Raw genomic sequence first — 22,171 nt, 5'->3', positions numbered from 1 at the left:
CGGGCTGAATTTGCAAACTTTGGTTGATCTAACCGTGCGGCGAGGATCTGCCGCGGGAAGGTGAGATCTGCAAGGTTTGGGGGTTGTTCTGCGGTATCTATAGGTTGAAAACTGAAAACGCTGAAGCTAGGGCTGAATTTGTCGCGAAGAATATGCAAAACGCTAGGCTGTCCTGTTGATCCAAAAACGCTAGGGCTGATTCTGATCTGCTGCAAGAACACTATGGTATCTACAAACTCCAGGCTGATCTGCAAGTGGCAAAACGCTGGGGCTGATCTGTACTTGGTGAAAAACTTTAGCTGTCTTTGGTGACTTGAAAATGCTAGGTCCTCTTGCCTTCATGTTGAGAAGGTACACGTTAACTGAGGTCTGCTGCCTCTTCTGCTAGAAAGCACTAGCGCTGGCTTTTCTTATATATTGCCTTAGTCAAATTGCCCTACCCAGTTTCCCAACAAAGTCAATTATTAATAATAAGTGAAAAATGGCTAAAATAGGGAAAATAGGTTTTCTGCACTGTAAAATGCTTTTGATGAAATTTGATGGTACTGCTGGTGATCATGCTGTGGGCAACCAAAGGATATGCATCTACTCTAAGTGTCTAGACATGCACGGTCTACGAACAGACTCACAAAAGTGCCAGAACACTTCCTAAGCTAACTGAACTGAACCCTTGTGATGAAGTAGCTTGTCCACGTAGACATAGGTTAGATGTGCTCGTGACATCTCCTCCTTTTTAAAGTGAGGTACCGGTATCGAACTGTATGGCGTCGAGGGAGATTGCCAATAGTGTCTGGAATCCTTTAAAGGACTCTTCGCCAGCCCACTCTGATGCGTGGGCCGTGCGATACTTGAAGTTCATAAAGGTCTGCAACGCTTGCTTCTCTAGGCCGCGCTGAAAGCGACAGTCATTTGTGGCTCCTTCAATGCTTCAACTTCGTCTATAGTCATGTGTCTACCTTCTTCAAGAATCTCCGAGGATGAAAATTCTTGAAACCACTTCCAACGCAAAAACATGAACATACCCATTTCATGTAAAGCGAGTGGAAAAATTCTTATCTGCTTTAAAGAGTGTGCATGCAATGTAGATGAACATATAGACAGAGTGCCAAGCCGTTCATCAAACACACGCAAACAATGGAATCGAAACTTGTCTTTCTGATATAAATCTATCAATTGTGGCAAATCACAATGGAAACGCCGATGCTTGATGCTCAATCCTTCTTGTGCTCTTTTGGATACTGTGTCATGCCAAGGAAGAGACATGGAATGTGAATTCCTTGAATGCAAATATTTCATCTTTTCATGCGTAATCCGCATACATCCGTGCTCATTCATGAGTGAATTATGTTTGGTGTACAATATGGCATGCCTACAAAAAGGGAACACATAAAGACGGCGACTAAAATATAGGAAACAGTCACCAATGAAACACTCGAACAATGCGTACTGACTAATCATGCACATTCCTGTGGGGATTCCTTAGATGTTGACTCGGGAGCTGAGATCGGTTCTTCGTGATTGATCGAATCTGCAATGAGGTTAGCTTCACTAGAAAAAGCATCAACTAAACCATCATCCTTGTGAACAATCACCTCTTTATCCTTCTCCTGATTCTTTTCAATCTTCGGGTGCACATTAGAAATGAGAGGTGAAGAATGAACAACTTGCTCCCCACGAATGACAATGGAAGAGTCACTTTTGCCATTGAAAGTGAAAGTATTGGTTGCCCAATCAATGAGAGGGTTATCCTCACGAAATCATCGAATGCCTAAAAGCATATCACATCCTGAGAGAGGAGACACGACATGTAAACATCACATCAAGGCACTCTTCCGTGATGAGAGAATCCATATCGGGAGTGAAGCGAGACACCTCGAGAGGAGATGTCTGACTAACCTCTAGGCGGGCTCTCTCTACAAGAGAGACACTAATCACATCATGCATACTGCCTGGATCAAACAATATGACAAAACGTTGACCCTTCACATGACCATAACACTTCATGAGAGACTCATCAATGTGTGTGTCAGAGACATGAGAAGTTTCAGCTTGGTTCATTAAAGTGCTTGTGGTTGCTGCGGGTGCCTTAGGTTCTTTAGGTGGAGTTGTCTTAGGACAAGCCGCTTTAATGTGACCCTTGATGTGACATTGATAACAACGACCTTCCTTAGCATAAATGACTTGTTCTTCTGCTGTTATGTATCCTCCAATAATTCCTTTTGTGGCTTTTTTATCAGGGGTTAGCTTAGGTTTAGTAGGTGTTTTAGCTTTACCCTTAGATTCATTGTTAGAGTTCTTTTCCGAAGAATTAGAGGAAGATTGGCTAGAAGAGTTACCGTTCTTACCATTCTTATCGTTTTGAGGATTCTGAGAGGTACTTTGAGAAGTCTTGTTCTCCTTAGGCTTTCCCTTGTTGTGCTTCATCTCCTGTGCGAGAGCAATTGCTACCGCCTTGTTAAGATCTACGGGGTCGAGGACTTTGATATCAAACTTGATATAGTCGTCTAACCCGAAAATGAAAGCCTCTTTGTGCTTCGCATCCGATTTGCGTAATTGGGTGCCAAGTTGCAAAACACGGTTAGAAAAAGGCATGACTGGAGTACCATTCTGCTTAAGATTGTGCCAATCTTCTTTTAATCGCGCTAGGCATTGAGGTGGCAAGAACTGCGTCTTGAGCTTGTCTTGGAAGTCGGCCCAACTGAAAGACAGGGGCACGTCTACCTCAGCTTCCTCTAGGTGCGCGGCCGATTGCTCCTCTTGCCATGCTTTATACCAATTGATAGCATCACCGACAAGATACATGGCTGCTGTCAAAACTTTGCTATTTCCTGTCTTCTTAGTTGTCGCAAAATAAGTATTGAATTGATGCAACCAAGAATGAATAACACTAGCATCCATCTTACTGTCATACTTACTGAATGCCAACTTTTCTGTGACGGGGTTGTTGGAGTCCGCGTCTCGGCTTGTGCCACTTGATGAACCACCAATGTCTTTGACCAGCTCGGGCTTTGAGGTAAGTACCTGTAGGACCAACTCTTGCATGCGTTGGTCTCTCTGTGCCTCACGCTCTAACTCCAAGGCCGCTCGTCTATCTTCGGCCACCAAGCGCGCTTGCTCGTGTTCACGCTACAAGTCTAACCGTCTTTCTTTCCTCGTGCTTGCGATCCAATTCTGCCTTTCTTTCCTTGCGCTTGCGATCCAATTCTGCTTTTCTTTCTTCGTGTTTGCCCTCCAAGATTGCCTTTCTTTCCTCGGCCGCCAAGCTCTCTTGCTCACGCTCGTGATCCTAGGATGCCTTTCTTTCCTCGGCGGCCAAGCGCTCTTGCTTACGCTCGCGATCCAAGGATGCCTTTCTTTCCTCGACTGCCAAGCGCTCTTTGTCATGCTCGCGATCCAAGGATACCATTCTTTCCTCGGCTGCCAAGCGCGCTTGCTTACGCTCGCGATCCAAGGTGGTGCGTTGCGCTTCTTCTTGTAACATCATGTCCATCATTGTCTTGACCAAAGCCTCCATAGGATTTGGTGCAATCCTTGGCGTAGATGGGGAGGGGGGAGGGTCTGAAAAACCTCCTGGTGGGGAAAATTCTTCTTCGCCACTTCCATGCTCATCACCTCCATGCGAAGTATCCATTCCACTTCGGGTGATGACCATACACTGAAGTCTTGGGTTCTTAAGTTCACGAGGAACTTGGGTTGTTGTGGTTCTTGGTTCTTGAGGTTCTTGAGGATCTCGAGTCTTGAGGTTCTTGAGGTTCTTCTTTCGCTTGCAATCTGTGTTAGAGAAGGATCTTCTCTTACCCGAGCTCTTCTCTTTCCTGCGGGCGCACCCCTTGGCGGCCTTGCGCTCACACGATGGTTGCTTTTCCCACCTTACGTCGATTGGCCGGCCGCTAAGTGCACCGTCCGCTCTCAATGAGTGAAAAGAGAAACAAGGGGAGGCTGGACAAGCCCTTCTTTCTTGGGTTTCTTGTCACTCTTCAAAACACGATTAGGAATCGACATGCCCAAGTGGACTTGGGTTACGTGCGACCGCAACAAACAAAAAAATTATGTGGTTCTTTCCTTGAGTGATACAGAACACTGCCAAAGCTCTGATATCAATGTAAGGTGCAACGGAAGTGAATGCTAAACTTTGCTCAAGATGAGTGCTCTGAACTGTGCTCAAGGGTTCCTTTTAATGACGGAAGGGAGAGCCTTCCGTTCCTTTAGTGAGAGAGTGCAAATGATCACAAACAAAGTGGCAAACACTGTGAATAAAGGTGCTGAGACTGAGAGATAGAGAGAGAAGAATACGACACCAGAATGTTGTCAAACCCTCCTCCGAAGGCCCCACTCTCTATGGCGAGAGGGGTCTACTATTGATTGCACAAATCTCTACAATGCAATGGACTTGCCGACGATGAGTACAGCGATGAGACGGGCTGAAAACTGAAAACGCTAAGGGCTGAAATCTGCAAATCTTGTATCTGCTGAATTCTGACTCTATGTCGGTGATGATGGCGACGACGAGGAGGACGCGGCGACGATGCGCTGAAAACGCAGATGCTGAAATCTGCGAATAGCGATCTGCAAGCTTGGCTGATCTAACCGTGCGGCGAGGATCTGCTGCAAGGTGAGATTTGCGAGGTTTGGGGGCTGTTCTGTGGTGTCTATAGGTCGAAAACTGAAAATGCTAAAGCTAGGGCTGAATCTGTCATGGAGAATCTGCAAAACGCTAGGCTGTCTTGCTGATCGAAAAATGCTAGGGCTGATTCTGATCTGCTGCAAAAACGCTATGGTATCTGCAAACGCTAGGCTGATCTGCAAGTGGCAAAACGCTGGTGCTGATTTGCACTTGGTGAAAAACGTTGACTGTCTTTGGTGGCTTGAAAACGATAGGTCCTCTTGCCGTCTTGTTGAGAAGGTGCACTTCAACTGTGGTCTGTTGCCTCTTCTGCCAGAAAACACTAGCGCTCTTATATACTGCCTTAGTCAAATTGCCCTACCCAGTTTTCCAACAAAGTCACTTATTAATAATAAGTGAAAAATGACTAATATAGGGAAAATAGGTTTTTTGCACTATAAAATGCTTCCGATGGAATCTGATGGTACTGCTGATGATCATGCTGTGTGCAACTAGAGGATATGCATCTACTCTAAGTGTCTGGACATGCACGGTCTGCGAACAGACTCACAAAAGTGCCAGAACACTTCCTAAGCTAACTGAAATGAACCCTTGTCATGAAGTAGCTTGTCCACGTACACATAGGGTTGGATGTGCACGTAACACGGCCAACCGTCAGTTGTTTGATCGCTGGCCTCTGTTGAGGTGCTAGCGTGTGTGTCATGGGTATCTGTCTGCTGGGCAGGCTTAGCCTTGGGAGGCCGGGCATGCGCTGTGGGTCGAGGTCTCTTGCGAGGACAGGCCTTTGCTAAGTGGCCCATCTGCCTGCAAATGAAACACTGATTCGGGAGACCCGAATACTCCACACACTGTTTGATCCAACCCTCGCTCACACTAGGCAACAGTATCACGTTCAGGAGGGAGAAGTGTGTGTCTCGAACAAGAGCCTGCACAATAGGTAAACCTGCGGCCTTGGCCACAATTGAAGCTGCAATGCGTGGTGACTCCAGAACTGTCTCGAACATGAAACCAATCTTGGGAAGAAGAGGGAGGTACCCTCTCCTCAGGCGTGGGAAGCAGACTGAGATAGGCAAGTCGGCCTCCTCCTCAAGCACATCTGTAGTAGGGTCGAAACCATGATGCCATCGTCGAACCATGATGCCATCGTCTGAAGTAAGCTCGAGCTGCTCGGATACCAAGTAGACTCATCGATATCACCTTGGCCGTCATCTCTGGAGACTCGAACTCTATCTGATAATACCCTCTCCCGAGGATCTGGACATGGGTGATCCTGCCCACATCGGAGAAGAGTCGGGCCTGAAGTAAATTCCGAACTTCGCCTCGGCTGGGTCTGGTGCCAATAATCTTGAAGATAACCGAGGAGGCTTGCAAGCGTTCCACCTCGGCAATCAAGCTCGCTTGCACTTCTGGCGAAAGAGCAAGTCAAAGGGTTGGCTCCTCGGGGTTGGGCTAGGGGGCTTCCGAGGAGTTCCTCTATGCTGGAGCAGGGGCCGCCATTCTGTGTCTATTGCTGTCGAGGAGCGGGCGAATGTGTAGACTCCGTTGCCAATAGGCTGCAAATCAGCCCACAACAAAGGAGGCAGGTGAGCAGGTAGAGGGAGCGTGAGGTGGGAAAGGGGCTGGCGGGCTGCCAAGGGCAGCACGAGGTGGGAGAGGAGGGCTGACGGGCTAGGTGGATTACGCGGGTTGCGCACGCTGAAAACAGCACACGTGCTGGCTGGGGCAGCGTGATGCAGGCCTTGCACGCAACGCGAGGGTGGGAGGGAGAGGGGATTGGAGAGCGATGGCGAGGGGAGAGGAGGGTGCAGGGCTGCATGCAGAAGGTGTGCAGGGTAAGCGGCAGTATCAACGAGCGTTCCTCAGCACGCAACACGAGGGTGGGAGGGAGAGGGGATTGGAGAGCGATGGCGAGGGGGGAGGAGGGTGCACTGTGCAGGGCTGCAGGCAGAAGGTGTGCAGGGTAAGCGGCAGTATCAACGAGCGTTCCTCAGTTCATCATCACCAAGCAACACCATCAATTTTTGTTTGACTAACAAAATTAACATCATTAAATTTGGAAATGGACCTAGTCAATAACGATTAAAAAGGTCGGCCAAATGCCGCCTCATATGGAGTATGACCAATTGCACTAGAGAATGAATCATTGAGGACAACTTGAACTAACGACAGATATTGTTCCCACTTAGATTGTTTATCATGAACATACGATTTGAGAACATCAAATGCCAAATGGTTGTAAATTTCAATTCGCCTATGAGATTGTGGATAAAAGAGAAATTTAACTTAGTGCCAAAATTTTCAAACAAAGCATGCCAAAAATGGGATGTGAACTTGGTATCACAATCCGATGCAATAGACTTGGGTAGACCACACAATGAATACTAATGCTTTATCAACAATCGTGCAACATCTTGTGCAGTAAGATTGGCCTTGCAAGGGATTAACATGCAAAATTTGCTAAATCTATCAATGAGAGTTAGACATTGCGTGTTCCGTGCAGATGTGGAAGGAGGTAAACTAGTTACAAAGTCTATACTTATGTCCTAAAATGGTTTATCAGAGGTAGGCAACGGCATGAGTAGCCCTTGTTGCTTACCATGAGGGACTCAATTGCTATAAGACAACATTACCATACGTGGGGTTTGGCAGCATGCCTTGCATACCCCCAAATATTGGTCCTGGTATATACTGCTGATTTCCAGGCCCATAACTAGCCATGCTTTGAAACACAAATCCACCTCCAAAATACCCATGATGTATCGTAGGTGGTGGAAATACTTGATGCATAGCCTGGAAGGTAGTTCTGTGTTGATTTGGACCAACATTTGGATGCTGAAAAGTGACTGGCTGAAGTGGTATAGGATGAGGAATTGGCGTCCTAGCCACGTGTTCATGGATAGAAATGGTTTGCCTTGGAGCCTCCTGCGACTCCACAACATGAGAATGGTCTCTCTCCTGTTGGGACACATTTGGGACTTGCCCATAAGCCTCAACAGGCTCTATTGGATGAGAATGTTGCCTTATCTGCTGTGACACTGGTGGAACTTCTAGAAACTCCATAAACTTGGGATTCCGCATCAATTGGCTAAACACATTTACAACAACTACCAACGGTGTCTTGAATTGTCCTCATCTAGTTGCCCAATCATTATCTCTTGAACTTGTGGCGCATTCACATCCATAAAAGTTATAGACAGTGGTGGCCGTGAACTTTCACCAACCTCATGCACTGTTTTAAAATATGTGCTAGTTATATGTAACACGTATTGAGAACACAAGTAGCACACATGGTCTATTAAATACATACTACTTGCAAGATTTCTATCTTACAAAGAACGTATGACTATAGCTACATAGCGTAAGTAGTTGAAGAGTGCATGTGCACGGATGCGTGCGTGCACGGTGCGGATGTGGTGCGGTGTGTGCGGGCGAGAAAGGGAGAGGGAGAGAGTAGGTGTGTGGGTGGACTCAACCTCTAAATGAGGAGCTCTTTTATATGTACAAGAATAAGGTGGTGTCAATGGGCGGGCACCCATCGCATGGGGCGACCGGGCAAGGCACATACGCCTGTACCCCAACAATCTCCTACTTAAAGGCAAATGTGCCAATAAGTGGGTCCTACCATCTAAACTGCTTGTATGTACAAGAAAACAGGTGAGAGACTCTCTCAACCTAGGCCCCCAATGGCTCGCTCAGACGATCTACATGCACCCATATGGACTCTATTGGTAGGTGAACGTGCGTACCAACGCTAGATCCTGCATGTAAATTCCGCAGACTACTCTGTATGGTCTACAAAACTCCACTATGCATCATGCTAGTGTTAGCCACTGTACGACTGACAATCCCTGTTGCAAATGCTCCCACTGCAGCTGGTAGGTATTGGAATTTTGTTCTTGATGGTAATCTTATTGATAGACTTGTAATCGATATATCTTCTCCAAGATCCGTCTTTCTTCTGTACAAGTTATATTGGACAAAAGGTGAGGTACAGTGTTGGATCAAATGTCATGTGACACATCCCAACCCTATGTGTCCGTGGACAAGCTACACCACAACAGGGTTCAGTGAGTTCAGTCAAGTCTAGATTAGTAGTGATCTGACACTTTTGTGAGTCTATTCGTAGACCGTGCATGACTAGTCACTTAGCATAGATGCATATCCTACGGTTGCACACAGCATGATCATCGGAATTCCCATCAAAATCCATTAGCATGAATTAGGGGAATTTTCCAATGCATTTAGCCTATTTTCCTATTTATTGGTTATTTTCACTTATTATTTTTAAGTGACTTTCCAACAAAAGTAGGTAGGGTAATTTTGCTAAGTTAATATATAAGCAAACCCAAGTTAGCACTTTCTGGCAGAAGAGGCAGCAGGAGCTTCCCGCTCAACAGGCAACTTCTCAGCAGTACCCCCCCTCAGTAGTAGACCCTCGCCATCCACTCCTTTCCTTTGGCGTTTCCTCCCAGCAAGCCATCGCCTACAAGTCCTCTTGCTTGGCGTTTTCCAACCTCAGCAGCGTTTTCCATCCTAGGCAGCGTTTTTCCCGCAACAGAATCAGCCCAGCCATAGCGTTTTTACTAACGCTAGGAAACTGTAGCAGATCCAGCATCGCTAGCATCACTTGCAGATTCAACGTTTTTTCAGCCTTGTCAAAAACGCCAGCTCAGTAGTAGCAAAAACGCAAAATTCAGCAGTTGGATTCTCACAGTTTTCAGCCTATGACACAGTAGCAGATCAGCCCATAGACGGTTGCAGATGCTCCCCCCATTTTCAGCTAGAAAAAGGAGCAAAACAGTCATTTTCAGCCACCAAGAAGACCACGAAATTCAGCCAATAGAAGATCAAAGATTTCAGCCTAAGTCGTCGTCGTCATCATCGTCGCCGCCATCGGCATAGTCCCATTGCATGAGTCCATTGCATACGCATTGTACACCTTTGTGCAATCAAGTTAGATCACTCTCGCCGACGAGAGTGGGGCCTTCGGAGGAGGGTTTTACAACCTCTCGGGTGTCGTATCTCTGCTCTCTCCTTCTCTCAATCTCATTCACTTGCACGCACAATATCCACTCACTTTGTTCGTGATCATAGCACTCTACAAGACGGAAAGCTCTCTCTTTCCCTAAGAACTAAAAGGAACCTTGAGCAATAAAGATCACTAATCTTGAAAAAATACAACATTCATTCCGCTGCACCTAACATCAAACCCTTTCCCAAAAGGTCTTGAACTCGGCTCACGATTTCTTTTTGTTGGGGTCAGCTCACTCTGTAAGGGGGTTAGTTTGGAGTACTACCAAGGATTAATTCTATGGTGTGATCCTCTGGTCTCTCTAGAGGTAACTCGCCAAGCAACCCCTTTGAGAAACAATCGGCATGAGTTTGAAGGTAACTTTGTTGCTCTGACTCCAACTCTGTGAGGATGGATTCTTTTTCTTCTTCCACATTATTGAGAAAGAACAAGGAATCAAAAAGATTTGATTTTATTAATTTCAAAATGTCCGAAGTTGATACAAGGAGGATTGACTTGCCTTTGAGCTTTACATCAATGACCACTCGATCTTTACTATTCTTCTACAGAATCTTTTTGGCACCATAATCTATGAGGACGACGTTTTGATGGTGCTAAGGCATTTCTAGGAGTACATCCAAGGAGAACTCAGGGGGAGGAGGGGCTGTCGAAGGCGAGGCTGAGGTGGAGGGTGGAGTTGGGATCTCGTGTAAGGTGCAACGGAATGAATGTTTGCGCTTTGCTCAAGATGAGTGCTCCGAACTGTGCTCAAGGTTCCTCTTGTTCTTATGGAACGGAGAGCCTTCCGTTCTTAATGAGAGAATGCTATGATCACATACAGAGTGAATGGACACTGTGCGTGAAAGTGTATGAGACTGAGAGATAGAGAGAGAAGAGAATATGACACCAGAGATTGTTGTAAAACCCTCCTCCGAAGGCCCCACTCTCGTTGGCGAGAGTGGTCTACGATTGATTGCACAAACTGGTACAATGGGAATGGGAATGCATGTGGCTGATGCGAGTCTAGGCTATGTCGATGATGACGACAGGGACGACGACACCAACCTAAGGGCTGAAATCTGCAATCTTTTATCTGCTGTCCAAAAACGCGATGGGCTGAAATCTGCTGTGCAAATCCAAAAACGCTGGGTTTGGGGCTGATTCCGCTGATCTTTGTCGCTGAAAATCTGCAGGTCTTAGGGCTGAAAACTAAGGTTCTTAAGGCTGAATTTGCTACTCTTTAGGGGCTGAAGCTTGCTATGACCAAAAACGCTAGGCATGAGGTTTCAGTTGCCGATGACAAGGGCTGAAAACGCTGATGTTTGCAGTTTTGCCGGCGATGGAACTTTGCAAAAACGCTAGGCTTGGGCTTGCTTGTGGTGAAGATCTGCTGATGCAAAAACGCTAAGGCAAGGGACTTGCTGGCGATGATCCAAATGCTGAAAACGCAAGGCTGATGCAGATGAAGAAAACGTCTAGGTTGAGTCTTGCTTGGAGGGATATCCACCACGGGGTCTTGCTGAGAAGTTGCCTGTTGAGCTTGGCTCCTGTTGCCTCTTCTGCCATTTAGTGCTAGTCTAGGTTTTCTTATATACAAACTTACTCAATTTGCCCTACCTACTTTCCAACAAAAGTCACTTAAAAATAATAAGTGAAAAATGTCAAAAATAGGCTAAATGCACTGGAAAATTCCCCCGAGGGATTCTGATGGGAATGCTTATGATCAAGCTGTGTGCAACCAGAGGATATGCATCTACACTAAGTGACTGGGCATGCATGGTCTGCGAATAGACTCACAAAAGTGCCAGATCACTTCTAATCTAGACTGACTGGATTGACTGAACCCTGATCATGCTGTAGCTTGTCCACGGACACATAGGGTTGGATGTGTCACGTGTCATCCCCTCCTTTTCAAAGTGAGGTACTGGTACCGAACTGTATGGCGTCGAGGGAGATTGCCAATAGCATCCGGAATCCTGGAAGGGACTCTTCGCTGGCCCACTCTGATGTGTGGGTTGTGGGGTACTTGAACTTCATAAAGGTCTGCAATGCTTGCTTCCTTGGGCCGCGCCGAAAGCGACACAAAGTCTTCTGAGTCTCCTTCGATGCTTTAATTTTGTCGAGAGTCATGCTTCTTTCTTCATCAAGAATCTCCATGGTTGAAAATTCCTGAAACCATTTCCAACACAAAACCATGAACATACCTATTCCATGTAAAGTGAGTGAAAAAATCTTGTCTTCCTCAAAGACTGTGCATGCAATGTAGATGAACAAATAGACGGAGTGCCAAACCGTTTACCACACACACACAAACAATGAGATCAAATCTTGTCTTGCTGATCTAAATCAATCAATTGTGGCAATTCACAATAGAAATGCCCATGCTTGGTGCTCATACTTTCATGTGCTCGTTCTACGAATGTGTCATGCCAAGGAAGAGACATGGAACGTGACTTCCTTGAATGCATACTTTTCAGCTTTTCATGAAAATTCCACATACATTCGTGCTCATTCATGAGTGAAGCGTGCTCAACGTACAATATGTCATGCCTAGGAAAAGGGATCACATAAAGACGTTGACTAAAATACAGGAAAGGATCACGAATGAAACACTCAAACAATGCGTGCGTATCAATCATGCGAACACATAATACTTCCTCGGGGGGGGGGGTTTCTGTGGACGTAGGCTCGAGAGCCAAGATCGGTTCTTCCTGGGGGGGTTCTTTGGATCTAGGCTCGAGAGCCAAGATCGATCTTTCGTGATTGATCAAATCTGCAACGAGGTTAGCTTTGCTAGAAAAAGCATCAACTAACTCATCATCCTTGTGAACAACCATGTCTTCTTCATGCAAATCATCATGCTTGTGAGAAATCACATCTTTGTTATGCAAATCATCATGCTTGTCAGTGTCATCCAAATCATCATGCTTCGCATAATCATGCAAATCATGTGTGTCATGCTTGGGAGAAGAAGAGACTAAGAGAGTCTCCTTTTCCCGAATCTCTTCAATCTTCATCTGCACATTAGAAATGAGAGAGGAAGAATGAACAACGTTCTTGCGATCCAATTTTGTTTTTCTTTCTGCGTACTTGTCATCAACTTCTTTGGCCTCCAAGCGTAATTGCTCGCTCTCACGCTCCATGGTTGCCATTCTTGCTTCGTGCCACGTTGTCATCATGTCCATCATTATCTTGCACCAAGCCTCCATAGGATCTGGTGCTATCCTTGGCGTAGATGGAGAAGGAGGGTCGGAAAAATCTCTTGGTGGGGAGAACTCTTCATCGCCTCTCTCATGCTCATCACCTGTATGTGAAGTATCCATTCCGCTTCGGGTTATGACCATGCACTGTGATCTTTGGTTCTTAAGTTCACGAGGAACTTGGGTTCTCGAGGGTCTTGAGGTTCTTGAGGTTTTCTTGAGGCTTTCTTTCGCTTGCAAACCGTGTTTGAGAAGGATCTTCTTTTCACCCAATTTCTGCTCTTTTATACGGGCGCATCCCTTCGTGGCCTTGCGCTCACACCAAGGTTTCTTTTTCCCACCTCACGTCGATTGGCCGGTCGCTAAGTGCACGGTCCGCTCTCAATGAGTGAAAAGAGGCACAAGGAGAGGCTGGACAAGCCCTTCTTTCCTAGGATTCCTGCCACTCTTCAAAAACATGACTAGGAATCGACAGGCCCAAGCGAACTTGGGTTCGTGCGACCTCAACAAGAAAAAAAATTCTTGTGATTATTGTGGTTCTTTCCTTGAGTGATATAGAACACTGCCAAAGCTTTGATACCAATGTAAGGTGCAGCGGAATGAATGTTTGAACTTTGCTCAAGATGAGTGCTTTGAACTGTGCACAAGGTTCCTTTTATTCTTATGGAAGGGAGAGCCTTCCGTTCTTAATGAGAGAATGCTATGATCACAAACAAAGTGAATGGACACTGTGCGTGAAAGTGTATGAGACTGAGAGATAGAGAGAGAAGAGAATACGACACCAGAGACTGTTGTAAAACCCTCCTCCGAAGGCCCCACTCGTTGGCGAGAGTGGTCTACGATTGATTGCACCATCTGGTACAATGGGAATGCATGTGACTGATGCAAGTCTAGGCTATGTTGATGATGACTACGGGGACGACGACGCCGACCTAAGGGCTGAAATCTGCAATCTTTTATCTGCTGTCAAAAAACACTATGGGCTGAAATCTGCTGTGCAAATCCAAAAACGTTGGGTTTGGGGCTGATTCTGCTGATCTTTGTCGCTGAAAATCTACAGGTCTTAGGGATGAAAACGGAGGTTCTTAAGGCTGAATCTGCTACTCTTTAGGGGCTGAAGCTTGCTATGACCAAAAACGCTAGGCATGAGGTTTCTGTTGCCGACGGCAAGGGCTGAAAACGCTGATGTTTGTAGTTTTTCCGGTGATAGAACTTGGCAAAAACAATAGGCTTGGACTTGCTTGCGGTGAAGATCTGCTGATGCAAAAACGCTAAGGCAAGGGACTTGCTGGCGATGATCCAAATGCTGAAAACGCAAGGTTGATGTAGATGAAGAAAACGCTAGGTTGAGTCTTGCTTGGAGGGAAGTCCACCAAGGGGTCTTGCTGAGAAGTTGCCTGTTGAGCTTGGCTCCTGTTGCCTCTTCTGCCATTTAGTGCTAGTCTAGACTTACTCAATTTGCCCTACCTACTTTCCAACAAAAGTCACTTAAAAATAATAAGTGAAAAATATCAAAAATAGGTAAATTAGGCTAAATGCACTGGAAAATTCTCCTGAAGGATTCTGATGGGAATGCTTATGATCAAGCTGTGTGCAACCAGAGGATATGCATCTACACTAAGTGACTGGGCATGCACGGTCTACGAATAGACTCACAAAAGTGCCAGATCACTTCTAATCTAGACTGATTGGATTGACTGAACCTTGATCATGCTGTAGCTTGTCCACGGATACATAGGGTTGGATGTGTCACGTGACATCTTGTGCTGCTGAAGAGGGTCGAAACGGTTTCCTTTGGGAACCCACTACTGTTGGCCTGGAGCCTGTTCCGGTGACCACTCGGAGGGCTAGGCTGACGTGGTGGCCCTTGTCGACGCTGACCACGAACCTGTTGCCAATCCTCCTTTGCTTGAGCCCCAGGCTTTGAGGGGGAGTGTGCCTGAGTACTCTGTGACTCGGTCTGTTGCTGTTGGCCAACCCTAGGAGGCTAAGGCTAAGCCTGAGGTGAAGGTCGGGGGCTCCTCCGTGGTCAGGCCTTCGTAAGATGGCCCATCTGTCGACAGATGAAACATTGATTCGGAAGGCCCGAATACTCCACGCTCTGGTTGAACCAACTACCACTCACTCGAGGTAGTAGAATAACCTTTGGGAGGGTGTGGGTGTCCCGAACCAGAATAAGTACTGTGGGAATGCCAGTTTCATTGGTAGCTACAGAGGCTGCTGTGCGAGGTGAGGACAGTCCCAATCTCTGAGCCAATCCTGGACAGGAGCGGAAGGTACTCTCTCCTCAAGCCGGGGAAGCGAACTGCTTGGATGGCCAGGGGGCGCATCGCAATGACTTTGGAGGCCTTCTCGGGAGTCTCAAACTCTATCTGGTAGTAGCCACGTCCGAGAAGCTGAACATCGAGGATCTTGCCTACCTCTGCGCGAAGGCGGGCCTAGAGGAGATCATGCGAGAATCTTGCAGATAACAGAGGTGGGCTGAAGGCGTGCCACCTTGTAAGGTGCAGCGGAATGAATGTTGAACTTTGCTCAAGATGAGTGCTCCGAACTGTGCTCAAGCTTCCTTTTACTTATGGAAGTGAGAGCCTTCCGTTCTTAATGAGAGTGTGCAATGGGCACAAAAGTGAATGGACACTGTGCGTGAAGGTGCATGAGACTGAGAGATAGAGAAAGAAGAGAATACGACACCAGAGACGTCGTAAAACCTTCCTCCAAGGGCCCCACTCTCGATGGCGAGAGTGGTCTACTATTGATTGCAAAATTTGGTACAATGGCTGATGCAAATCTAGATGGGGCTATGTCGAGGCCGACGGTGGTGACGATGATGACGAGACTATGGCTGAAAACTGAATGCTTGAATCGGACTTGCTGCTGTTGCAAAAATGCTGCTTCCTATGGCTGAAAACGCTGGATCTGGTAGGTTCAACTGCTGAAAACGCTGATATGCTGCTGCTGAAAACGCTGCCAAGCTGCTGTGGAAATGCTGCTGAAAACGCTGTCAACCGCTGTGGGATCTCTGTTGCAGAAAACGCCAATGCAGGGTGTTGCAAAACGCTGAGTGCAGAGGTTTCTTCTTGCTGAATTTCCTGGCTGAAAACGCTGATGAGGCTGCTTGAAAAACGCTGAGTTGCTTGGTGGGAAACACCAGCTGTGGGGTTCTTGTTCTTGTTGAGAGTGGGTCTATTGAGCAATGCTCCTGCTGCCTCCTCTGCCAGAAGGTGCTAGCTTTGGTTTGCTTATATATATCTTAGCAAAATTGCCCTACCTAGTTCCCAACAAAAGTCACTTAATAAATAAGTAAAAAATGTCAAAAATAGGGAAAATAGGTTTAATGCACGAGAAAATTCCCCTGATGGATTTTGATGGTAATGCTGATGATCTAGTTGTGTGCAACTGGAGGATATGCATCTACTCTACGTGACTGGTCATGCACGGTCTGCGAACAGACTCACAAAAGTGCCAGATCACTTCCTATTCTAGACTGACTTGACTGAACTGAACCCTGGTCATGCTGTAGCTTGTCCACGGACACATAGGGTTGGATGTATCACGTGACACACCTCTGCCTCTAAGCTTGCTTGCTCTGTCGGCGAAAGAGCAAGTCGGATGGTGGGTTCTGCGGGGTCGGGCGAGGGGGCTTGAGTGGAGTCCCTCTGTGGCGGAGCAGAATTTTCCATCTGTGTCTGCTGCTACAAAGGCAAGCGACGGGGAGTCGAAGGTGGTGATGAGAATGAGGCGAAGAGGTGGGGCAAATCGATGCCGCTGCGAAGCAGTATCGAGGGGGGAGTGAGGGAATGGCGACAGGCTGCGGCAGCGCAAGGGGGGGGGGGGGATTTAGGAGTGGGCGGGCAGCACTGGGCAGTGCGCAAGCTTGGCGGGCAGCCTAGGGCAGTGTGAGAGGGAGGGGGATGAGGCGGGCTGGCAGGGACAGGGCAGTGCGAAGGGGGGGAGGTGGGGAGGGCAGGGATGGCGTGCGCAGAAGCAGCAGCAGCGAGCTCGCCTATCCATCTGTTATATCATTGATCCTGGGTATTGGAATTTTGTTCTTGCTGGTAATCTGATTGATAGCCCTGTAGTCGATATACATTCTCCAAGATCCGTCTTTCTTCTGTACAAGTTATACTGGAAAACAAAAAGGTGAGGTACAGTGTTGGATCAAACCCTTTCCCAAAAGGTCTTGCAATCGGCTCATGATTTCTTCTTGTTGGTCTCAGCTCACTCTGTAAGGGGGTTAGTTTGGAGTACTACCAAGGATTAATTCTATGGTGTGATTCTCTGGTCTCTCTAGAGGTAACTCGCCAAGCAACCCCTTTGAGAAACAATTGGCATGAGTTTGAAGGTAACTTTGCCCCTTTGACTCCAACTCTGTGAGGATGGATTCTTTTTCTTCTTCCACATTATTGAGCAAGAACGAGGAAACAAAAGGATTTAATTTTATTAATTTCAAAATGTCCGAAGCCGATACAGGAGGACTGACTTGCCTTTGAGCTTTACATCAATGACCACTCGACCTTTACTATTCTTCTACAAAATCTTTTTGGCACCATAATCTACCAGGATGACGTTCTGATCGTGCCAAGGCATTTCTAGGAGTACATCACACCTTTCCAAGGGAAAAAATGTTGATGCCCTCATGCCCTAAGCAACCCTTACAATGCAGTTGAAGCTGCCTACGACAAGCGTTACGGCAGCTTCATACCCTGGTGCCACTAATACCACATCTATCTGGGGTCCCATGTCTTCATGCATTACTAAGTGAGCCGCCATCTCTGTAGAAATAAAGTTGCCTTGGCACCGTTGTTGAAAAAAATTAGGGCTTTGTGATCGTTTACTTTGCCCAACTGCAAAGCTCTGTACTCTCATTCTCATGATCCTCAGGCGTCCCCATAAAATCTGGTACAAGTTCGGCCTTCGTTTTTCCTTTTTAGCTCTTCACTGTACTGCTTTTGAAGTTTCTGGTTTGTCTTCTGGCTTCTCCTCTTTCTTAGGGAATTGTGCTAAAAAATATGGCCTACTTAACCACACCCGAAGCACTTTCCTTGTAGAATTCCACTTTCTGCTTGGCAGAGAATTGTGAGGTTGTGGATTTCTGTTTTTGAACGAGTTTTCTGGCTTTCTTCCTTTTATTTGAAGCGTCTTTCTTGCAGCATTGGACATTGGTTTGTTCATAACATAAGTCAAAGATCCCGATATCTTTGAGAAACTGTCCAGAGCATGATCCATAAGTTGCTAAATGCTAGCAAATTTCTTCTTCAAACAGTATCGCTGGATTTCCTTTTGTAGATCGCAAAAGTATCTCTCCATTTGTTTCTTCAAAGACACTTTCTAGAAAGAAGCAACCGGTAAGAAAGAACCTCAATATCTCTGGTTATAGGCAGAAAGGCTATCTTACCACCATGTTTGTGTATTCCCTTTAAGGTGGGATGCCACTTTCGAACCTTGGAGACTTCCATAAAATTGTCTCTTGAGAAGGCGGTCTCAAACTGCTGAATAACTGAACTGGAGAATTGGAGAGATCCTCAAAGTGAATACCTCGGTGGTGTTTCCTTTTTGACCTCTTCTTTGCAAAATCCTCGAAAGTTGAATGTCGGTCGACTTTCAAGATAGAGCCGGGGAAAGACTCGAACTTGCATCCCCTACGAGAGTTTTCCTGTATTTCATGATTTCGATGATCTTTCGCTCGATGGCTCGATCAGTTTCTTTCGATGTCAAAAGAGAAGTCTTCGTATCAGATTTCGGCTTTGCTTTCACTTTCATTGCTGACTTGAGAGGAGAATTGGCGACCTTCTGCCACCTTTCGTAAAATTCTGTGATTGGTTGCTGCTTCAAAACTTTTGCATATCTAGGATTCTTTGAATACTTCAAGAGGCACTAAGCACAAGTGCCAACTTGCAGCTTCTGTCAAATATGTGCAAGCTGTGGATCCTCGATCAAAGATTCTTCAAGTTGGGCCAATAACCTTACCGAAAAGCATGCCACATCACTGACTTCCGTATGTCCTACCATGTCAGCAGCCAAATGGCCCGTAGATCACGCCGTAAAAATCTGGGACTGCCATGTGTCGTATGGCATGACCTGTGGCACCTGACGCTGCAGCGATGGGCATTCTTATTAATCCATGCCAGCTTTGAACCTCAGCACAAGGGTAAGCGAAGGGGCTTGCTCCGGGAGTTGAAGCACATGGCGTTTGCCGCAGGTTAGGTCAAGTCCCCTCCCCCCCCCTCCCCGGCTCCCGAGTCCCAACCCCCCTCCAACCAAAAAAAAAGAAAATAAATTGACTATAGGAAAGCACTTCTACTTTGAACTTTGCAAGGATTTCTGATTTTAAAGGTTTAATCAAGTGTTTTGTGGTTGTATATTGTCTCACATTGGAGAAGACGGTAGTAAAAGTGTTTGTGCTTAGTAGTCACAAAATCATAATATTATCCCATTCCTTACCTTTTTGTACCCATTTCAATTTCCTAACTTCCATGCTGTTTGACATATCTGTTTTGGGGCTTCCCATTTGCTGTTCCGTGCCGTGCTTGAATTAACCATGAGGGCTATAAATACCTGGGTTCCTATGCATGGTGCAGGCAAATAAATGGGTGAAAAATATGAGTGGAGGGGAGAATCTTGATAGTGAAGATACATATGAGTCTGATCTCAAAATAGATGGACGCCCAGCAAGGTATGTGTCTGTGTCTCCTTTCAGAAAACAAGCCTAGAAATGAGGAAATCGTTACTTGACATCTTGTCATTTGCATGTTTTGCTAAAGTACACATTTTGGGGTTTCTTCAGACTAGGGTTAGGAGCTGAGTATGTGCCTCATTCACAGCTGACAACCACACTAAACCCACTCGAGAAAAAGCTTAAAGCAAAGCTGGATGTTTCAAAAGGCACAGCCCTCAGTAAAGAAACCAAACATTTGAAAACTCACCTGGTCACTGATAAATCCAACTCAGGAAAAAGGTTAAAAGAGGACATGGATGGTGAAGACGATGATGGTAGAGCAGCTCAATTCAACAGGAAACAACAGTCGTCTACATTGATGGGTCATTTATTGGAGCCTTCGAAGGGCAAAAAGAAAAGGAAGAAAAATGGCTAGGTGGTTTGAACTTTTGTGGTGCTATATTGACTTTCTTTTGGTAAGCCATTGCATAATCTAGCAGACAACAAGTCGATGATGCTTCAACATTGAAAAGAGGATTGCTCTATGGGGGAACTCTGGCCATGACAAACATTGTAAGCTATGCCAGGTATGCTATATTGCTCCAAAAGCCCATGAAAAGGATCTGGTCTCCGGCAGGGTCATTGTGTTTCAGGTGGGCAGTGTCGCTCTTTGGCGATGATTATGGCAAGGGATTTGATTAGTGTCTGAATGGATCTGCTGGCCACCATATAAACTTTTGTTCAAATGCTGTCCTTCAGAATAGTGATTTTTTTAATAATATATGCCATTTCTTAAGACGTTTCAACAGGATACTGTTAGCAGGTGCCCAAGCGGTCCCACATATTACGGGGAATGCACACCATAGCATCTCAACTGATTGTCTTGAGCCTCGTCTAGCCACACACAACGTCCGCATACTTTTCGGCGCTGTTATAGTTTCTAATGTGAAATACTTCTTATTCTTTAGTTTTTGTAAGTACACTGTTCTATGAGTAGTACTCCAGACATATGTTCTCTTTTTTGAAGCCGAAAAAAAAAAAAAGGCAGAGATTCCCAAATCTGATAGGAATGGTTGTTGCTGGGATGTTGTTTGACCCTCTAAGCTAAGGTCGTAGGTTAGGTGCTCATTTTTTTATCACTCAAAGGTAAAAGGTGTAGCTACCTTAACCTAGCACCTCTGCAAATATGCAAAGGAGGTTATTTGGAGCAGCCAAGGCATAGCGCCTCTTGGGAGCTAGCAATAACTTGTTCACGTGCCAATATTGCGGGAGCCACATAAGCGTCATGTGTGTGTGTGTGTGTGTGTGTGTGTGTGTGTGTGTGTGTGTGTGTGTGTGTTGGTCTGTTGATTCTAAGAGTTGGTAGAGGGAGCGTTGCTATTTGAACATGGTGGGGCATCTGTAGTGAACCACATCCTCCACCTCTTGTTTCTCTACGTCCACTTCCCTAAAAAAAAAAAGAGCATGCAACACATCCTCCACCTCGTACATAGTGAACCTCATCCTCCACCTCCTCTTGTTTCTCTATCCTCCCCTAAAAAGAAAAGAGCATGCAACACATTGATGTGAGAGCTTGATTAGTGATCTCATTTGGAACTACACCCACCAAAATGATGTAATGAATTGATTGTGTATGCTCCTTAAAAAATTGCAAATGTAAGAGGATGTTATGCAAGAATTCAGAAGAAGTTGAGCTAGATGGCCTATGGTTGTTCTCACTCTCGAGGACCTTGGTAATAAAAGAGACTTCATAAGCATCTTCTTATGTTGTCCACTTGGTGAATTGTACGTCTTTGGTGTAGATTTTTTCAAAAGGTCTTCATAAACATCTTTCTTTGTTGTGCACTTGGTGTACATTTATGGTGTAGATTAAAAGTCTTCTTGTTATGTGTTCTTTTTGAGTCACAAAACTTCTTCTTATCATGTGAATGTGGAGCATGCAAGTGTAAAAGATGCAGGGCTAGGGTGCACGGAGCCATGGCGAGCTGAGCGTAGGTGTAGAGAAGATAATGAGAAAGAAGAGCGAGAGAGAGTATGGCACAGTAAAAACGCCATATCTTTTGATTAAATACCAATTGCATATACAGAGCAAGAACTTTCCTTTGCATGCCTTGAGGCTTGTTTCCACGAGTAATTGGGCTTGAATACAACAATCCTCCCCTCATGTCCGAACTAGATACACCACTCTCATGATATCTCGAGTTTTTGGTGCACTCGTGAATCGTGAGTTTTAGGTTTTCTCACAACCAAGGGTTTTGGTGTACCCATAACGTGGTGCTATTGTTAGTAAACCCCCCCCCCCCCCCCCCCCCCCCCCCCCCCTCCCCTTTTTGAAAAGAGGGTGTAGGTCAAAATTAGTTACCAACAAATGGAGTTTTTGGTTGATTTTTAAACCCTTGGTTTAAGGTGTACCCAATAACCTCATGAGAAAGCAGGACAAAAATAGGACCTGAACAAAAACGGATATTTTTTGGGAGATCTTACCAATTATGTGTGTGTGGTAGTGTTTATAATCCGTACATGTTCATTTTTTACTAGGAAAAAACTTAAAAAGAGTTTATCTAAAGAATATCATTGTCAACAGTAAGTATTTGGGACTCTGTATCCCCATCAACCACATGAATCACAACCACATGAATATGATTTGTACCCTTTTTGAAGCACTTATTTGAAGGATGATT

General features: G+C 45.8%; 1 protein-coding gene across 2 annotated transcripts in view; it reads left to right on the top strand.

The window, feature by feature from the left end:
* LOC147446917 (pre-mRNA-splicing factor CWC22-like protein (DUF3245)) overlaps positions 1–20,286 on the top strand; it is a 78,311-nt gene extending 58,025 nt beyond the window's left edge. For both annotated transcript variants that reach the window (XM_086522856.1, XM_086522855.1), the window contains exons 3-4: positions 19,414–19,508; positions 19,620–20,286. In XM_086522856.1, the coding sequence (XP_086378982.1) occupies positions 19,414–19,508; positions 19,620–19,926 (402 nt within the window). In that variant the 3' untranslated portion in view covers positions 19,927–20,286. The remainder of the gene's footprint in view (positions 1–19,413; positions 19,509–19,619) is intronic.
* Positions 20,287–22,171: the final 1,885 nt, after the last annotated feature.

Source organism: Adiantum capillus-veneris, chromosome 11 (genome assembly GCF_014529385.1).
Source record: "Adiantum capillus-veneris isolate H3 chromosome 11, ASM1452938v2, whole genome shotgun sequence".
In the NCBI taxonomy this organism is placed as follows: Eukaryota; Viridiplantae; Streptophyta; class Polypodiopsida; order Polypodiales; family Pteridaceae; genus Adiantum; species Adiantum capillus-veneris.
Note: the sequence above shows the minus strand (reverse complement) of the source record. Positions and strands in the feature narration are given on the sequence as shown.